The 21,171-nt window shown below is 41.2% G+C and overlaps 1 protein-coding gene across 1 annotated transcript in view; it reads right to left on the reverse strand.

Moving 5' to 3' along the window:
• The window catches only part of CAPN9 (calpain 9), a 475,752-nt gene that overhangs the window by 36,645 nt on the left and 417,936 nt on the right, over positions 1–21,171 (reverse strand). Inside the window, exon 16 of the mRNA XM_073671460.1 lies at positions 17,677–17,745. Within this exon, the coding sequence (XP_073527561.1) occupies positions 17,677–17,745 (69 nt within the window). The remainder of the gene's footprint in view (positions 1–17,676; positions 17,746–21,171) is intronic.

The raw sequence follows: 21,171 nt of genomic DNA on the forward strand, positions 1-21,171 counted from the left end.
GCAAAAGACAAACTGAGAGAAAGTGTTGCTCAGGCACCTCCTACTGGGTGGAGGAAGTTTAAGTATCCAGTGACTCACAGCAATAGGCTGGGGACGCATTAGGACTGTGCACACAGTAGCTATAAGAAACAAGTAGAAAGCCGCGCTGACGCCCTAAGCAATCAGACAAGAGACATGGACAGAGCAGGTACTGAAGCAAAGAGTGCAGCATGAACTGACAGGTAAGATTGCGGTCTTGCATGGTGGGAGGTGGTGCACCATGCAAGCACGCCGCCAGGGATGTTACAGATATGATATGTGCAGCATCTGAAACAACGGATACTGGAAGCCTGTGCTAGCATTTCTTTTGCGGTGTTGCTATCAGTGTGTCAAGAGTGGGAGGAGAGGGTTGCACTGACAATCCAACACAATGGGCAGCACTTTGAACACATTTTATAAGTGGTCATAAACTTGTAAAAAACTCATGAAAGAATAAAGTTACGTTAAATCCAAGCACACCATTGTTTTTCTCATGAAATTCTCAATAAGTTTGATGTGTCACATGACCCTCTTCCCATTGAAAAAAATAAAGTTGGATCCAAAATGGCCAACTTCAAAATGGCTGCCATGGTCACCACTCATCTGGAAAAGTTTCCCCCCTCCCATATACTAATGTGCCACAAACAGGAAGTTGATATCACCAACCATTCACATTTTATTTAGGTGCATGCATATAAATGGCCCACCCTGTATATGCACTACCGTTCAAAAGTTTGGGGTCACCCAGACAATTTTGTGTTTTCCATGAAAACTCATACTTTTATTTATCAAATAAGTTGCAAATAATGATTTTTATTTGAAAGAATAAGTTTTTCCTTCAAACTTTGCTTTCGTCAAAGAATGCTCCCTTTGCAGCAATTACAGCATTGCAGACCTTGGGCATTCTAGCTGTTAATTTGCTGAGGTAATCTTGAGAAATTTCACCCCATGCTTCCTGAAGCCCCTCCCACAAGTTGGATTGGCTTGATGGGCACTTTTTGCGTACCATACGGTCAAGCTGCTCCCACAACAGCTCAATGGGGTTGAGATCTGGTGACTGTGCTGGTCACTCCATTACAGATAGAATACCAGCTGCCTGCTTCTTCCCTAAATAGTTCATGCATAATTTGGAGGAGTGCTTTGGGTCTTTGTCCTGTTGTAGGATGAAATTGGCTCCAATCAACCACTGTCCACAGGGTATGGCATGGCGTTGCAAAATGGAGCGATAGCCTTCCTTATTCAAAATCCCATTTACCTTGTACAAATCTCCCACTTTACCAGCACCAAAGCAACCCCAGACCATCACATTACCTCCACCATGCTTGACAGATGGCGTCAGGCACTTTTCCAGCATCTTTTCAGTTGTTCTGCATCTCACAAATGTTCTATGTGATCCAAACACCTCAAACTTTGATTCGTCTGTCCATGAAACTTTTTTCCAATCTTCCTCTGTCCAATGTCTGTGTTCTTTTGCCCATATTAATCTTTTCCTTTTATTAGCCAGTCTCAGATATGGCTTTTTCTTTGCCACTTTGCCCTAAAGGCCAGCATCCCGGAGTCGCCTCTTCACTGTAGATGTTGACACTGGCGTTTTGCGTGTACTATTTAATGAAGCTGCCAGTGGAGGAGCTGTGAGGCGTCGATTTCTCAAACTAGAGACTCTAATGTATTTGTCTTGTTGCTCAGTTGTGCAGCGGGTCCTCCCACTTCTCTTTCTACTCTGGTTAGAGCCTGTTTGTGCTCTCCTCTGAAGGGAGTAGTACACACCGTTGTAGGAAATCTTCAGTTTCTTGGCAATCTCTCGCATGGAATAGCCTTCATTTCTAAGAACAAGAATAGACTGTCGAGTTTCACATGAAAGTTCTCTTTTTCTGCCCATTTTGAGAGTTTCATAGAACAAACAAATGTAATGCTCCAGATTCTCAACTAGCTCAAAGGAAGGTCAATTTTATAGCTTCTCAAATCAGCCAAACCTTTCAGCTGGGCTAACATACTTGTGCAAGGGTTTTCTAGGGTTTTCTAAACATCCATTAGCCTTCTTACACAGTTAGCAAACACAATGTACCATTAAAACACTGGAGTGGTGGTTGTTGGAAATGGGCCTCTATACACCTATGTAGATATTGCAATAAAAACAAGATGTTTGCAGCTAGAATAGTCATTTACCACATTAACAATATATAGAGTTTATTTCTGATTCATTTAATGTTAGCTTCATTGAAAAACAATGTGCTTTTCTTTCAAAAATAATGAAATTTCTAAATGACCCCAAACTTTTGAACGGTAGTGTATATATATATATAAATCTTTATATATATAGCCAATCGACCGTCCAACATATCTTAAATGGGACAGTCTCCATCCAAAACACATAAAAAACTCTATTGTCTACAGCCAAGCCATCAGATACAAATCGGATATGCTCCAACCCTATGGATAGAAACAAACACCTTGATGTCCTCAGAAAGACCTTTTTGAATCAGAGCTACCAGCCAAGAACAATTGAGAACCAGATTACAAGAGCCACCAGACTATCAAGGAATCATCTCCTACATTACAAAACCAAACAAGAAAGCAACCGGGTGCCTCGAGTAGACAATTACAATCCAAATCTGTAGGCACTAAGGAGAGCTGCACGGAAACTACAACCATTACTACAAAAAGATGCCCGATTACAATTCATATTTCCAGAAGCCCCACTTCTGTGTTTCAGACAGCCCCCAAATCTAAGAAGCATCATTGCACAGGCAACCAGCACTGCAGCGACTCAGTCCTTTTGCAGAGACTCCAGAATCTCAACCTCATCAGCTGGAGCAATCACTCTTACCATCGGGTGCAACTCCCTGCCGCTTCCCTGCATTTTTAATGGAAATGGAATAAAAGAAGATTTTATTACATCGGTGTGCCACCTCGCTTTCTTCATGTATGAATTAAGAAGCATCATTGTCAGAAGCTCCCTATCATCTCCACCAGCCACAGGTACCTTTCCTTGCAACCAGAAAAAATGTAAAACCTGTCCGTTTATAATGAACACAGACAAGATAAAGATTCCCAACTCACATCAGGAATACAAGATCCAGGTACTTTCAGCTGTATCACATCTAATGTAGTGTACTTAATTATGTGTACCAAATGTCCAGCTGGGTGTCTGTATGTAGGGGAGACCGGACAAAAACTTAGGACAAGGATGAATCATCATCGCCACACAATAAATGAAAAAAGAATAGATCTACCTGTTGCCAAGCATTTTTGTTCCATTGATCACAGCATCAAAGACATGAAATTACTGGTATTAAAAGGTAACTTCAAATCACAGAGAGAAAGAAGAGTCTCGGAATATAAACTGATGGTGACCTTTGACACCTTCAGAGCAGGAATGAATGTGTTGCATGGAATTATGTCATTCTACATCAATTAAGGAATGTGCCCATCAGAATTGTGGGGTCATCACAACACTGCACCAGACAATAAAACTTTCACAGTCCTTATCTATGAACTGCTAAAATATTTACAGCCAGAAATGTTTATCTCTCCCATAGTAATAGCTCTGCTTTTCATCACCTGTCTCATCTATTGCATTATTTCTGTGTCCTATTGTGTATAAATATGTGACTCTTCAGATTTTGGGTTATACAGCCTGATGAAGAGGCCTGAGTAGTCTCGAAAGCTTGCAACCTGTTACCATCTTTCAGTTAGCCATTAAAAAGGTATCAACCACTGAGGACTCTCAAATCTAAATATTTTTTAGGTCAGTAATAAAATCCATTGACAAGTGTATCCATGGCCTATTAGAGATCGATAGCGGAAGAAGAGTACCAGACGGACTGGTATGCGAAACCTTAGAACGCGCGCAAATACTACAAGCAGCTACATGTTCAATTACATCCGATGCAACCCTGGCCACCAAAAATGACGAGAGAGGAGGTCCGCGGTTGCCTTACCACCTGGTTGCCCAGCAAGCACAGAGTTATGATGTTCTTTAATTACTTTGCGGCGCAGATTAGATAGTAAAAATAACTTTCTTGAAGGGCAATAGGCAGGGGCGTCCCTCTGTGCCTCCAACACCTCACCCTTCAGTTAAGGATAAAGTGCCGAAATGACTACCCCTTTCTCTAATATCGGGGCAGGGTTTTCATGGTCACCACCACCAGGGAAGCTCCGGGACACAGCATCAGCCTTGACATTTTTGAAACCTGGACGAAAAGTAACAACAATATTGAACCTAGTAAAAAACAGGGACAATCCGGCTTGCCTAGGGTTGAGACCTTTAGCTGACTGGAGATATGACAGGTTCTTATGGTCAGAAATAACAGTAATAGGATGGACAGCCCCCTCCAACCAATGTCGCCATTCTTCGAAAGCCAATTTGACCGCCAAAAGTTCCCTATTACCCATGTCATAATTTCTCTCAGCCGAAGACAATTTTTTAGAAAAGAAGGCGCATGGACGCCATTTACCAGGGGACGAACCGTGAGACAACACAGCCCCAACCCTGACATTTGAAGCATCGACCTCCACAATAAAGGGTTGAGAAACATCGGGTTGGCTGAGTATAGGTACAGTGGCAAAATGATTCTTTAACCCCTTAACAACATTTGACGTACTATTACGTGTCTGTGACTTAAGAGCCAGACCCGTATTAGTACGTCATGGTGATCACGCACGCACACAGGCTGTGCGGGCGCGATCGCCGCCGGGTGTCAGCTGATTGTCACAGCTGACACCCAGTACTATGTGCAGGGAGCAGTCCTGCACCGCTCCCAGCACATTAACCCCCGCGATGCTGCGATCGAAGTCGATCGCAGCATTGCGGTGGCAAGGGGAGGTGATCGCAGATACTCACCTCCTCTTCCGGCTTCCAGCGCTGACTGCCGTGGCTTCCAGGATGTTGCCATGACGACCCGATGTCGTCATGACAACATCCGGGTCACCAGACAGCAGGAAGATTTTTTGGACATGCGCAGTGCATCTCCAAACAATCTTCTCCCTGTCCAGCGCTGACAGCCTGCATGACACAGGGATGGTGCTGCATTCCTGTGCCATGCAGGCTATCAGAGAAAAAAAAGTGAAAGTCCCACAGTGGGACAAAGTAATAAAGTATTAAAACTATCAGAAAGTGAAAAAAAAAAATTGTAAAAATATAAAAAAATAAAATAAAAAAAATAATCCACCAAAAATAAAAATATAATGTAGCCATCAATATATATTATTATAAAAAACAAAACAATAAAAGTACACATATTTGGTATCGCCGCGTCCGGAACAACCTGACCTATAAAACTGTCCCACTAGTTAACCCCTTCAGTGAACACGGTAAAAAAAAAAAAAACGAAGCAAAAAACAATGCTTTATCACCATACTGCCAAACAAAAAATGGAATAACACGTGATCAAAAAGACAAATATAAATAAAAATGGTACCGCTGAAAACGTCATCTTGTCCCGCAAAAAACAAGCCGCCATACAGCTCCATCAGCCAAAAAATAAAAAAAGTTATAGCTCTCAGAATAAAGCTATGCTAAAAAATATTTTTTTCTATAAAATTGCTTTTATTATGTAAAAGTGCAAAACATAGAAATATGATATAAATGTGGTACCGCTGTAAACGTACTGACCCGAAGAATAAAGCTGCCTTATCAATTTTACCACACGCGGAACAGAATAAAAAAACAAACAAAAAAAACAATTCCTGAATTGTTGGTTTTTGTTTATTCTGCCTCCCAAAAATCGGAATAGAAAGCGATCAAAAAATGTCACGTGCCTGAAAATGGCACCAATAACAACGTCAACTCATCCCGCAAAAAAAAAGCCGTCACGTGACTGTCTGCCAAAATCTGGAAAAATTATAGCTCTCAAAATATGGCAATGCAAAAATTAGATTTTACAAAAAATGCATCTTTTAGTGTGTGACAGCTGTTAGTCATAAAAACCCCATATGATTCTGGTATCGCTGTAGTCTCACCGACCCGAAGAATAAGGTCGTCTAATCACTTATACCGCATGAGGAACGGCGTAAAAAATAAACTCTCAGGTTAGGGTTGTGCTACGGTTAGGGATAGGGCTGGGGTTGGGGTTAGGGTTGGGGTTAGGGTTGTGATGGGGTTGTGATTTTTTTCAAAAGTAAGAAAAAAAGATGACGATATGGCAACTAGTGTTGAGCGCAAGTGCTCGCTACTTGAATTTGCATCGGGTGTTCTGGTATGCATTGAGTATCGTGGGTATTTGAGTGACATGCTCGAGTCTCCGCCCCATATGCTTCATGGCCCAAAAAACTTTGCGGGGATTGCCTGCCATGCACGAGCGATTCCCACATGTTTTTTTTTGGGTGTCTAATAACTGTGAAACATCTGGGCCTGGACTCGAGCACACGCAGTACATGGTGCATACCTGAGTACCCGATGCAAACTCAAGTAGCGAGCACTTGCGCTCAAGACTAATGACAACTTATTCAATATGATGACCTAATGTTATCAAATTCTGTGTCTTACCTCTGGGTTCAAAATGTTCACTATACACCTTAATAAAATCCTTGAGGGGTATAGTTTCCAAAATGGGGTCACTTGTGGGGGAGCTCCACTGTTAAGGCACATCAGGGGCTCTCCAAACGCGACATGGTGTCCGCTAAGAAACTGAATGGAAAATCGGCTCAAATTGTTAGCGGACGCCATGTTGCGTTTGGAGAGTCCCTGTGTGCCCAAACATTGGAGCTCCCCCACAAGTGACCCCATTTTGAAAACTAGACCCCCCAAGGCACCTATCTAGATGCATAGTGAGCACTTGGAACCCCCAGGTGCTTCACAAATTGATTTGTAAAAATGAAAAAGTGTTGTTTTTTTCACTTTTTCATTTTTACGAATCAATTTGTTTAGCACCTGGGGGTCCAAGTGCTCACTATGCATCTAGATAGGTGCCTTGGGGGGCTAGTTTCCAAAATGGGGTCACTTGTGGGGGAGATCCAATGTTTAGGCACACAGGGGCTCTCCAAACGCATCATGGCGTCCGCTAATTATTCAAGCAAATTTTACAATCAAAAAGTCAAATGGCGCTCCTTCCCTTCCGAGCCCTGCCGTACGCCCAAACAGTGTTTTTTCCCCACATATAGAGTATCTGCGTGCACAACAAATTTCGGGGTCCATTTTTTCTTGTTACCCCTGTGAAAATAAAAAAAATTGGGTCTAAAGTAACATTCCAAAAATTCCTGTGAAGCACCTGAAGGGTTAATAAAGTTATTGAATGTGGTTTTGAGCACCTTGAGGGGTGCAGTTTTTAGAATGGTGTCACTTTGGGGTATTTTCTGTCATAAAGACCTCTCAAAGTGACTTCAAATGTGATGTGGTTCCTAAAAAAATGGTTTTGTAAATTTTGTTGGAAAAATGAGAAATCGCTGGTCAACTTTTAACCCTAACAAAAAAAAATGTTGGTTCCAAAATTGTGCTGATGTAAAGTAGACATGTGGGAAATGTTATTTATTAACTCTTTTGTGTGACATATCTCTCTGATTTAAGGGCATAAAAATTCAAATTTTGAAAATTGCTAAATTTTCAAAATTTTCGCCAAATTTCCGTTTTTTTCACAAATAAGTGCAAGTGATATCGAAGAAATTTTACCACAATCATGAAGTACAATATGTCACGAAGAAACAATCTCAGAATCAGGGGTATCCGTTGAAGCGTTCCAGAGTAATTACCTCATAAAGTGACAGTGGTCAGAATTGTAAAAATTCGCCTGGTCATTAACGTGCAAACCACCCTCGGAGGTTAAGGGGTTAAGGAAGAAAAAGCCTGGAGGGAAGCATCCGACCAATTGGAAAAATCAGACCCCTTCTTAGTCATGTCAGTAAGGGGTTTCACTATAACAGAGTAATTTTGGAGGAATTTCCGATAAAAATTAGTAAGCCCAGAAAACGTTGTAGAGCCTTCAGGTTCTCGGGACATTCCCAGTCAAAGACTGCACAGATCTTCTCCGGATCCATCCAAAAACCCGAAGATGACAACAAGTAACGCAAAAACTGCACCTCCTTAACAGCGAAAACACATTTTTCTAGTTTGGCATAAAGTTTGTTATCCCTTAATATCTGGAACACCTGCTTAACATACCCCCGATGAGTCTCAAAATCAGGTGAGTAAACCAAAGTATCGTCCAGATAGACCACCACAAACCTCCCCACCAAATGATGGAAAATATCATTTATGAAATGCTGGAATACCTCAGGTACATTGGTCAAACCAAAAAACATAACGAGAATCTCAAAATGCCCTTCCGGGGTATTGAACGCTGTTTTCCATTCGTCCCCATCTCTCATTCTAAGCAGGTTGTAGGCTCCCTTAAATCCAACTTGGAGAATATCTTAGCTCCCACAACCTGGCTGAACAAATCAGGAATCAGAGAAAGAGGGTATGGATCGCAGATGTTAATTTGATTTAATTCCTGGAAATCTAAACAGGGACGTAGACCGCCATCTTTTTTTTCTAAAAGAAGAACCCTACCACCACGGGCAAAGATGAGGGTCTGATATGTCCCTTCTACAGACTTTTCATAATGAAATCCTTCATGGCTGGTCTCTCAGGGCCAGAAAGATTATACAGTCTGGACTTCGGTAGTTTAGCTCCAGGGGTCAGGTTAATAGGACAGTCATAAGCACGATGAAGAGGCAAATCCTGACACCCCCCTCTCAGAAAAAAACATCCTCAAAACCAGACAGAAAAGCAGGTAATATTTCCGTAGAGACAGTAGCAAGTGAAATATCTAATCTGTTCTCATGGCAGTAATCTCCCCATTCAAAACCCCCCCCCGTTTGCCAATCCATCAACGGATTATGTTTAACAAGCCAATGGATACCCAAGACAATCGGCGTGGGAAGATTGTCCAGGACATAGCAGGGGATTATTTCACAATGAACTGACCTCACCCTCAGTTTTACATTGCGTACAATCTGAGTAAATGCTTTCTGTGCAAGTGGCGCGTAGTCGATGGCGAAAATGGAAATAGAATTATCTAAAGTACAGCAAGCAAGACCATGAGTTTTCACAAACTGAGCCTCCACCATGCTGACTCTGGCTCCACTGTCAACAAACACAGAAATTTTCTCGGTTTTGCTCTCTAACACCCATCTGCTGTCAGGACAAAGTGAGAACAGCAGTTTGGCCACAAATGCACCCCTTGTTTATCCATCTCCAGACTACCAAGAGTTAATCGAGTCTCCTTTTGTTTAGAAATTGCAGGACAGGTCCAAACAAAATGTCCCTTCTTCCCACAAAAAAAATACGTCTTTTTTCTTGCGAATCTCCGGGGAGATGTATGATGCAGAGACACCCCCTAACTGCATGGGTTCCTCCACCACCCCCAGTGCTGGTTCACCCCCTAGACTGCTCCCCTGGCAGAGGTACACAAACCCAGCAAGAAGGCCCCGCAGAAGGTGGTCTTACTCATCTATCCCGAAGGTGTCTATCAAGACGTATGGCCAAAGACATGGCAGTCTCCAAGGACTGATGGGTTTCATATACTGCCAAGGCATCTTTTAACCTTTCAGTAAGCCCTCACAAAATTGACTTCTAAGGGCTGAGTCATTCCATTTGGAATCCGTTGGCCATCTACGGAATTCTGAACTTTACGTCTCCACTGACCAATTCCCCTGGTGAAGGTGACATAGCCTATATTCAACCAAGGCGACTCGGTCATCATAGACTAGGGCCAGAGCCGCGAAAAAAAACCTCCACAGACTGGAGACAAACAGAGTCCTGCGATAAAGAAAACGCCCAGGATTGAGGATCTCCCTGCAGTAGATCGATCACAATTCCAACCCGTTGCTCCTCATTTCCAGAGGAATAGGGACAAAGTTTAAAATACAGTTTGCAGGCCTCCTTGAATACAAAAAACTTGTCCCTACCTCCAGAAAACTTGTCCGGGAGGGCAACCTTGGGTTCAGGCTGGGCAGGCCTACCAGCAGAGACCTCCACATTGGCGACATGTAGCCGCTGATGCTGCACCTCACCGTGGAGGTCATTCACCTCCAGAGACAGCCTGTACAGCTGCTCTGCAACTGAACCCATACCAAGGGCGAAAAAAAGGTCCACGCCCAAAAACACACAGAGAAAAAACAAAACAATGTCAGTTTTTTTTTTATTTTCAAAACATGCTCGGCGATAATGGCAGGTGTGGGAAAGACTTAGTGCAACACAAAGGGAAGAGGGAAAGGGAGCCCAGACTCTAGGGAAAGGGAGAAGGGGAGACCTCCTAGTCTGGTCTAGTGTCACCCTATCTCAACTACCGTCCCTATATTGTCTCTACACCACTCGCCGCACCCGTGCCTCGCCCTGACTTTCCCTGGCGTATGGCTAAGGCTAGGGATGGGAGGAGATGAGCACTAGTCGATCTCCACTAAACTCTGTAGACAACAAGGGTAGACAAACAGGGGGGGATAGCTTAGCTTTAGACGACTCCAGACAAATGCGCACACGGCCTCAAGCTTCAGAGAGGACGAAGTACTGCTCTTGCTAAAGCCTAACAAGTAGTAATGAGTATCGCTGGCACCTCCCTCTCAGACACACCAGGTATTTATACACCCAGGCCAGGGTCCTAGAGACAGCCAGCCTCTAGGAAGATGTCTGCAATGGCAAACGTAGAAATCTCCTGCAACCAACTGCAGGGCGACTGTCTGTAACTTCTGACACACCCGGGACCCACCTGACAGTGTATGTGGTTTACTAAGCACAATCCTGCTGACAGGTGCGCTTTAAGTTCTCCATCTTCTCCTCACCTGTGATCCGATTCTCACATGCAACAGAATCAGATCACAGTAAAATGACACTCGACTCACACTCGCAGCAGTGTTTGAGCCGAGGGTAATTTCCATATAGCATCTGATTCTCTCGCATGGTAGAATCATCGGATGGCACTCACCGGGGTGAGCGAGCCTTTACATAAAGTCGGGGAAATAAGTATTTGATCCCTTGCTGTTTTTGTAAGTTTGCCCACTGACAAAGAGATGAACAGTCTATAATTTTAAGGGTAGGTTAATTTTAACATTGAGAGATAGAATATTCCCCCAGAAAATCAAGAAAATCACATTTGTATAAATTAGATAAAATTTCTCACTGCAAAATGCAAAAAAAAAGTATTTGATCCCTCTGGCAAACAACACTTAATACTTGGTGGCAAAACCCTTGTTGGCAAGCACAGCAGTCAGACGTTTTTTGTAGTTGATGATGAGATTTGCGCACATGTCAGGAGGAATTTTGGTTTACTCCTCTTTGCAGATCATTAAGATTTTGAGGCTGTCGCTTGGCAACTCGGAGATTCCCTCCATAAGTTTTCTATGGGTTTAAGGTCTGGAGACTGGCTAGACCAGTCCATGACCTTACTGTGCTTCTTTTTGAGCCACTTCTTCGTTGCCTTGGCTGTATGTTTTGGGTCATTGTCTTGCTGGAAGACCCAGCCACGACCCATCTTCAATGTTCTTACTGAGGGAAGGAGGTTGTTGGCCAAAATCTCGCGATACATGACCCCATCAATCTTCCCTTCAGTACGGTGCAGTCCTCATCTCCCCTTTGCAGAAAAGCAACCCCAAAGTATAATGTTTCCCCTACCATGCTTCAGGGTTGGGACAATGTTCTTAGGATTGTACTCATCCTCCTTCTTCCTCCAAACACGGCGAGTTGAGTTAATGCCAAAGAGCTCAAATTTTGTCTCATCTGACCACAGCACCTTCTCCCAATAACTCACAGAATCATCCAGGTGTTCATTGGCAAACTTCAGACGGGCCTGCACATGTGTCTTCTTGAGCAGGGGGACCTTGCGGGCACGGCATGATTTTAAACCTTTACGGCGTAATGTGTTTCCAATGGTTTTCTTGGTGACTGTGGTCCCAGCTGCCTTGAAATCATTAACAAGTTCCCCCCGTGTAGTTTTAGGCTGATCTCGCACCTTCCTCATGATCAAGGATACCTCATGAAGTGAGATTTTGCATGGTGGCCCAGATCGATGTCGATTGACAGTCATTTTGTATTTCTTCCATTTTCTTACGATTGCACCAACAGTTGTCTCCTTCTCACCCAGCGTCTTACTTATGGTTTTGTAGCCCAATCCAGCTTTGTGCAGGTCTATGATCTTGTCCTGACATCCTTAGAAAGCTCTTTGGTCTTGTCCATGTTGTAGAGGTTAGAGACTGACTGATTAATTGAGTCTGTGGACAGGAGTCTTTTATACAGGTGACTATGTAAGAAAGCTGTCTTTAATGCAGGTAACGAGTTGATTAGGAGCGTCTAACTTGTCTGTAGGATCAAATACTTATTTCCCCCACTGTACATGGATTTCTCCAAAATCTCTGAATGTTTTAGGATATTATATACTATAGATGGTAGGATATTCAAAGTCTTTGCAATTTTATGTTTAGGAGCATTTTTCTGAAATTGTTCACAGATGGGTGAAACTCTGACCATCTTTTCTTCTGAGAGACTCTGCTTCTCTATCATTCTCTTTTATACAGTCATGTGACTTAGTTGAAAATTTACTTTTCAGCTGTTTTTCATTAGTACCACTTACTTTTCCAGCCTTTAACCCTACTTTTTAAAAAATAATAATTTGCTGTCATAAATATCTAAATGAGATGTTTTTCAAATACAATGGAACAATGCCTAACTTTCAAAATTTGATGTGTAACAATGCCTAACTTTCAAAATTTGATGTGTAACAATGCCTAACTTTCAAAATTTGATGTTTGTTCTATGTTCTGTTGTGAATAAAATATGGCTATGAGATTTCCAAATCATTACATTCTTGTTTTCTTTACATTTTGCTCAGTGTTAAACTTTTTAGGAATTGGGCTTATATATAATCAACTGTGCACTACATTACATCTAAGAGAAAGAGCAACCGTTCTTTTAATATTTATTACATAAATCAATAGTATACATGGAAGTGGGAAACTTTGTAATATAGATTTCTAAGAGAAATCTGCTTCATCCTCTACCTGGATTGAACTTTCACTGGGCAAAATTGGTTAAATCTGTAAAGACATATTTGATTGGTGAATTGAAAATTTTAAGAAAGAATGATTAGTTCAAAAGGAGTAAAAAGCTAATTTCTCTGATAAGATATTTTACAAAGTTGATTGTTTTCATGTGCACTTTTGATTCATGGAAAAGACAAAAAAGCACAAAACAAAAATTACTCTTTCAGTGTACGTATATATTTCTATGACGGGACTGGAGGTTATGTATGGGCTATACATACTCCCAGCCAGAGTCTGTCCAGTGGGCGCGGCCACTGGATGACAGCATCACAAATCAGGGAACGGCCTCGCTCAAGTGTATGTAGCAAGGCCGTGCCCACTAGACTAGCTCAGTCACACAGAGTGACTGCAGACTTATCGATTTTGACGGACAACCCCTTTAAGTTACTTAAATCCTGGTCTCAGACATTAATAGCATGTCCACAGAATAGACATGCATCCATCTAATAAATGCAAATCTATCTAAAGAGCAGGTCGAAATCTCATGTTGCTTTAACCGCTTCCCGACCGCCCACTGTATATAAACGTCGGCGCTGCCTGGGCTCTGTGCAGCCCCGACGTTTATAAACGGTCGGTGGTCCCGCAGCGCTCAGGACCCCCAGGGTCCTGCAGGCGCTGCGGTTGCGGTTCAGATCAGTAGCAGTGACAGGGGACATCATCGGGACCTGATTGGATCAGGTCCCAATGATGTTAACCCTTTGCTATCTTCTAGATGCCGCGATCTATAGCGATCGCGGCATTTAGAAGATAGTGAGAGGAGAGGGGGTCGTCCACTTACCTCTCCAACGGCCCCCTGATGTCTGAGAGGACCTGCCGTTGTCATGGCAGCCGTAGGTCACATGACTGCCTCCGGGTCTGCCATGTACCGTGTCCTGCTAGAGTCAGCCAGTAGCTGAAATCTAGCAGGAGACACTGACTATGAAACTGTAAGCAAAGCTCTCATGCAATGCAATACATGTCTATTGCATTGCATGAGAACAGTGATTAGAAAAATAAAAATTAATGTCCCATACAGGGACTAAGTAAAAATGTAAAAAAAAGTCTAAAAAAATGTTTTCAAACTGTTTAAAAAAAAAAATCGCAAAATAAATAAATAAAATATTAAACCAATAAATCCGTATATTTATGCAAAAACAAAAAAAGTACACATATTTGGTATCGCCGCGTCCGAAACAACCCGATCTATAAAACGGTCACACTAATTAACTCCTTCTGTGCACACCATAATAAAAATAAATAAAAAACGGAGCAAAAAACTATGCTATTTCCTCATATCGCCAAACAAAAAGTGGAAAAAAATGCGATCAAAAAGCAAAATGGAAATAAAAATGGTACCGCTGAAAATGTCATCTTGTTCCGCAAAAAAAAAGCCGCCATACAGCTCCATCAGCCGAAAAATAAAAAAGTTATGGCTCTCAGAATAAAGCGATGCAAAAAAAATATTTTTTCTATAAAATGGTTTTATTGTGTAAAAGCGCCAAAACATAAAAAAAATATACGGTAAGTGTAGTATCGCTGTAAACGTACTGACTCAAAGAATAATGCTGCCTTATCACTTTTACCACACGCAGAACGGCATAAAAAAAAACCTCAAAAACAATTCCTTAATTGTTGGTTTTTGTTAATTTTACCTCCCAAAAAACGGAATAGAAAGCGATCAAAAAATGTCACGTACCCAAAAATGTCAACTCGTCCCACAAAAAACAAGCCATCACATGACTCTGTCGACCGAAATATGGAAAAAGTATAGCTCTCAAAATATGGCGATGCAAACACTAGATTTTGCAAAAAAAAGCGTCTTTTAGTGTGTGACAGCTGTCAATCATAAAAACACGATATAAAACTGGTATCTCTGTAATCGCACCGACCCAAAGAATAAAGTAATCTCATCACTTATACCGCACGAGGAACTGCGTAAAAAATAAATAAAACCAATTCTTCACCTGCTACTGATTTGTTTATTATGTCTCCCAAAGATCGCAGTAAGGCTCTGCTCACATTTATCCTGCGCTCTGCGCTGAGCACTTACACCAGAGTTTCCGTGTAAATCTCTGAAATACGTGATTCAGACGGAACCCATGACGGAAGATTCCCTGTAATGAGGCAGATGTCAGTCGGTGTCAGTTTTTTTAGGCGTGCATAAAAGTGCGGTTGGCCACAGTTTTGTGCACTTCTGAAAAAAAGGACACCGCTAAACAGAGGCCAGACGGAGTCCAGAGTAACTCTGCTGCCTCATTACAGTGAATGGATCCCGCACGGGTTTCATCTGAATTACATCACTTGGAAATTTAGATGGAAACCCTGATGTAAGTGCTCAGCATAGAGCTCCGGATAAACAATATGTAAAATGTTCCCAATAAAAGCTTCAACTCGGTCCTCAAAAAAAGCTAGTCCCCACTCAGGTCCGTTATCTGTTAAAAATATAAGGGACTTTCAAGTTACTGGTAGCAGAAAGGCTCTGGAAAAGCGAAATGGCCCTTGCCCCCCAAAAGAAATTCAAAAAATTTTGTGCTCCCAAATCCAAATGCCTATTCTACAATAATTTATTCTCCAATTGTCAAATAGCACTCCGTCCCCCCCAGATCTCGCCGTATGGCTGAGCGGTACGATACAGCCACATATGGGGTATTGACACTTTTAGAAGAAATTGCGTGACACATTTCGGCACCATTTTTACCCATTGCCCTGTGTGAAAATGTAAAATCTGAGGGTAAAACATTTTTTTGTGGTAAAAATATAATTATGTTTTCTTCACTGCCCAATGGTATAAATTTAAAAATTAAAAAATACTCACTACTTCCCTAGATGAATTCCTTGAGAGGTGTAGTTTACAAAATGGGGTCACTTGTGGGGGTTTCTGCTGTTTCGGCACGTCAGCGACTCTTCAAATGTGACATGGTGTCTGCAACCTATCCCAGCCAACATAGCTCTCCTTTCTCTTCCGTACACCAAAGCAGTGGTTTTCCCCCACATATGGGGTATCGGCGTACTCAGGAGAAATTGCACAACAAATTTCATGGTGCAATTTATCCTATTACCCTTATGATAATGCAAAATTAGGGGATGAAAAACATTTTTTGTGGGAAAAATGTGAACATTTTATTTTTACAGCTCAATATTATAAGCTTCTGTGAAGCACCTGGGGGTGCAAGGTGCTCACCACACATCTATATAAGTTCCCTAAGGGGTCTAGTTTCGAAAATGGTGTCACTTGTGGGGGGTTTCCACTGTTTAGGCACATTAGGGGCTCCCCAAATGCGACATGGCGTCCGCTAATTATTCAAACAAATTTTACATTCAAAAAGTCAAATGGTGCTCCTTCCCTTCCCAACCCTGCAGTGTACCCAAATAGTGGTTTTCCCCCACATATGTGGTATCGGCATACTCAGGAGAAATTGCACAACAAATTTCATGGTGCAATTTCTCCTATTATCCTTATAATAATGCAAAATTAAGAGATGAAAAGCGTTTTTGTGGAAAAAATGTGAAAATTTTATTTTTACAGCTCAATATTATAAACTTCTATGAAGCACCTGGGGGTTCAAGGTGCTCACCACACATCTAGATAAGTTCCCTAAGGGGTCTAGTTTCCAAAATGGTGTCACTTGTGGGGGGTTTCCACTGTTTAGGCACATCAAGAGCTCTCCAAACGCAACATGGTGTCCGCTAATTATTCAAACAAATTTTACATTCAAAAAGTCTAATGGCGCTCCTTCCCTTCCGAACCCTGCAGTGCGCCCAAACAGTGGTTTTCCCTCACATATGGGGTATCAGCGCGCTCATGAGAAATTGCACTACAAATTGTGTAGTCCATTTTTCCCTGTTACCCTTGTGAAAATAAAAAAATTGGGTCTAAAGTAACATTTTTGTGAAAAAAAGTTAAATGTTCATTGTTTTCTTCCACATTCCAAAAATTCCCGTGAAACACCTGAAGGGTTAATAAACTTCTTGAATGTGGTTTTGAGCACCTTGAGGGGTGCAGTTTTTAGAATGGTGTCACTTTTGGGTATTTTCTGTCATAAAGGTCCCTCAATGTCACTTCAAATAAGATGTGGTCCCTAAAAAAATATTTTTGTAAGTTTTGTTGGAAAAATGAGAAATCACTGGTCAACTTTTAACCCTTAGAACTTCCTAACAAAAAAAATGTTGGTTCCAAAATTGTGCTGATGTAATGTAGACATGTGGGAAATCTTATTTATTAACTATTTTGTGTGACATATCTCTCTGATTTAAGGGCATGAAAATTCAAAGTTTGAAAATTGCAAAAATTTCAAAATTTTTGCCAAATTTCCGTTTTTTTCACTAATAAACGCAAGTGATATCGAAGAAATTTTACCACTATCATGAAGTACAATATGTCACAAAAAACAGTCTCAGAATCAGGGGAATCCGTTGAAGCGTTCCAAAGTAATTACTTCATAAAGTGACAGTGGTCAGAATTGAAAAAATTGGCCTGTCACGAAGGCGAAAACAGGCTCTGGCATGAAGTGGTTAAATTTAGTGACTGCAAATGCACGACTCCTTATTTACTTCTATTGGGTCTTCATCTTTCAGATAGTTTTTTGCACCATGCATTTCTGAGATAGTAAAATCCCTTTAAATCATGTAACTATATTTGCTTGTGCCTTAAAACATTTGATGCAAACTCACAATCCAGTTTTTCAGTTTGTCCCAAAAGATTTTGAAATCTTCAAATCCAAGTGTTCCATTTCCTTTGCTCTAGTGTATTGTTTGTTAAGGTTCAATGCGAAGTTTACCTTTATATACAATAACGAAATTCTCTTACTATTTTTACATTGCAACAATTTTATGTTTCTTTTGCAACCTATCAGATTTAACCTTTCATTCTCGAAGATCCTTTAGATAATGAAAACAGTAAGCTGGTTTGTTGCACAATTCTCCATTACAATCCTCTAGGGATGAGCGGACGTGCTTGGTGATACTCGGATATCACTTGAGTATATCTGGGTGCTCGGATGTGCTCGTGACAAGTTAAAGAGGGATTATTGGTAGTTCAAAATCTAAGCATCAATTCTTACCATTATTATTATTATTATAGCGTCATTTATTCCATGGTGCTTTACATGTGAGAAAGCAAAAACATAGCAAAAACAATTACAATAATCTTGAACAAAACGTGACAGTGACTGGTACAGGAGAAGCGTATAGGTAGAAATTGCCACAGCAGCCTTTTATTAAACATTACACACAAATTTGGAGCGCCCACAACCGTAGCGCCCCAAACATTATGAAGAATGTAAACATTATATAACATTAAATAACATTCAACAGCTGATCGGTCCAGAGGCTTAACCCACAATGTTCCGAATTTTCCCTGGCCGCACCGCATCAGCCCAGAAAATTAAGTATTAATAACATTTAATTAATACCCCAAACTTTGCAGGACGTCCACTGGCAAGTTACCTTGGCCTATAACAGAAGCCACCATATCCTAATAGTCCACAGAAAAGGGGAGGTTGATCCAGCACTTCAAGAAAATGCAAACTTTATTCCATTAATAATCCATCCATAAAAACATGTTTCAAAGGAAAGTGCACATTTTAGGAATATATTAATATATAATCCGAGGAGAAAGTCCCAAAAGAAATATATTAGAGTCCTGGTTGACGTGTTTCGAAGTGATACTTCTTATTCAGGTTTGCATTCTCTGGAAGTGCTGGATCAACCTCCCTTTTTCTGTGGACTACCTTTCCTTGGATTTTGGATCCTGTGCACTCATGGATGGGTGAGCTGATCATTTCTGTTTTTTTATATTATTGCCATACCCTAATAGTGCCTTCCTAACAAAGGCCATCACCACTTAACCAGCCTCTAACCCAGACCTATCCCCCCCCCCCGCCGCTGTGACAGAAAAAAGGCTCATTATTATCTTATTTTTTTAATAAAAAACAGAAAACCAAAAAAAGTAGAGGGTTGGTGGCCAGCTGGATCCAGAAAGCAAGAGAGGGTAGGAATCCTCCCCTATCCTTTAAATAGCCCCCCTACAACCATGTACTCCAAAAATATCCTCCACCAGTCAGACAGACTCCCTGTACGTACACCACTAAAATCCCTCCAATCCTTATTTTCAAACAAGTTAATCTCCTCACTCCCACCCTCTAAATTGTCAAGTGGCCTGTCTGCCCTATGGGCTCCCTAGCCTTTCTTTACTCGACTCCAAACTCTAATCCCCGCCTCGCATGTTTGGTGCCTGTTACACAGCCAATAAGCATGCAGGGATTGCCTGTGAGTCACTGTAATCCCATAGCCATCTTGGTAGTGGCATTACTGTGATTGGCTGGCCATCTGACATCATTAGGGATTATTAAAGAACAGGTGCCGCCCAGCTAGGCATACTGACACCATTACAAAGCTCTGTTACAGTGTGGGGTACATTTCTGTAATCTAGAAAACTGAAAAAGCATTCAAAAAATTGGTAGGATTACTTTTCTCACCCATACACTATTCCGTGGCCTGGGGTACATTTCTGTGACATTTAAAACTCCAAAAAAGTGTTAAAATATTTTACCGTATTCAATTAGTCATCCATTCAGTGTATGGCTGGTCGGAAGAGACAAGGAAGTGAGCCAGTGCCAGGTCTGGAAAAATGTTATCGGGCCCACCAGCCATTGGCATCTGGGGGGGGGGGGGGGGGGGTTGGTCGTTGCTTATTACTGTCAGCAGAGAAGGGGGTCTACTTAAGAGTTTGGGACCTGTCATCACATCTTGTTTAACCATCGGGCAGTAGAGATGGAACACTTGCCTCGAAGGCTGCAAAAGCTGATGGCTGGGACCAGGGTAATGTTCCTCAAAATGGAGGGACAACATCACTGGTATGCAGTGAGTGTGATCCACTGAGAAAGGAGAATAAGTGGACTCCTGAAGAGGATTACTGTATTATCCTCTTTAGAATTTTTCCTACTGGCTTTGTACTTTGTGCAAAGCCTTTATAAGTGTAGGAATATAGCAACTACACTTTAAAAATATTTGGATGAGGCCTGCCAGATGTTGCCTTTCAGGGGTCTATGGATGACCCTCCTTATAATTTTTTCCTGGCTTTGCATTTTCTGCAAAGACTTTATGAGTGTAGAAGTACATAAACTACACTTTCAAAATATTTATGTTCAAATTTTTTTTTCTGGACTCAATTAGTTATCCATACAGTTTAACATGGTTATTGGTACATTATGGTGGTATGTAAAACTCCAAAAAAGCATTAAAAAATGTTGCTGGGTTAAATTTCTCACCCATACAGTATTACATGCTTTGTGGTCCATTTCTGTGGCATATAACACTCCAAAAAAGCATTAAAAATTTTGGCTGGATTAAATTTCTCACCCATACACTATTCTGTGGTCTGAGGTACATTTTGTTGGTATATAACCGTACAAAAATTTGTTTAAAAATTTATTGGTATTATATTGCTCATCCATAGACTATTCCGTGGTCTGGAGTACATTTCGTTGGTATATAAACCTTTAAAAAAGGTTCAAAATTTTAAAATTGGTATTATATTGCTCATCCACACAGAATAACTTGTTCTGGGATACGTTTCATTGGTATATAATACTCTAAAAAGGCGTTCCAAAAAGTTTTGGGATGAATTAGTATAGTAAGTCATATTAAACACCAAAACAAAAAATGTAGTAAACAGGGCCTAATTATGCAGAAAAACCGTAGGGAAATTAGACCCCAAAAATTGAACTTTTATTAAATATTCTAAAAGGACCCAAACAATCCCCACAACCACAACCACCCATAAATAAGGAACATCAGGGATAAGTCATACACTGGACAGGAGAGATTACGGGTTATTTCTGTCCCTATTTTTTCCCTAATTTCTCTCCCTTCCTGACAGTGGAGGTTTGCACCCTAATTTTTGCTCCGTGGCGCCCCCGCTCCATGTCGGTGTCCCTGATGTCCCTAGAAAATCACTATCATAATTTAAAAAAACACAATCATGAAAAATTACTGAAAAAAACAAGTCTGTATATTTTAGCAAAAATATGGCACTGGGAAATTTTTAGAAAACAGACTTTGTCTCAAGATAGCTGGATTAAACAAGCCTGTATATTATAGCAGAGACATAGCACTAAAAGGGAGACCGACTTTGTCTCCAAAAATCGCTGGATTAATATATTCATA

Source organism: Phyllobates terribilis, unplaced genomic scaffold, assembly GCF_046119375.1.
Source record: "Phyllobates terribilis strain yellow unplaced genomic scaffold, ASM4611937v1 Scaffold_3__8_contigs__length_932513732, whole genome shotgun sequence".
Lineage (NCBI taxonomy): Eukaryota > Metazoa > Chordata > Amphibia > Anura > Dendrobatidae > Phyllobates > Phyllobates terribilis.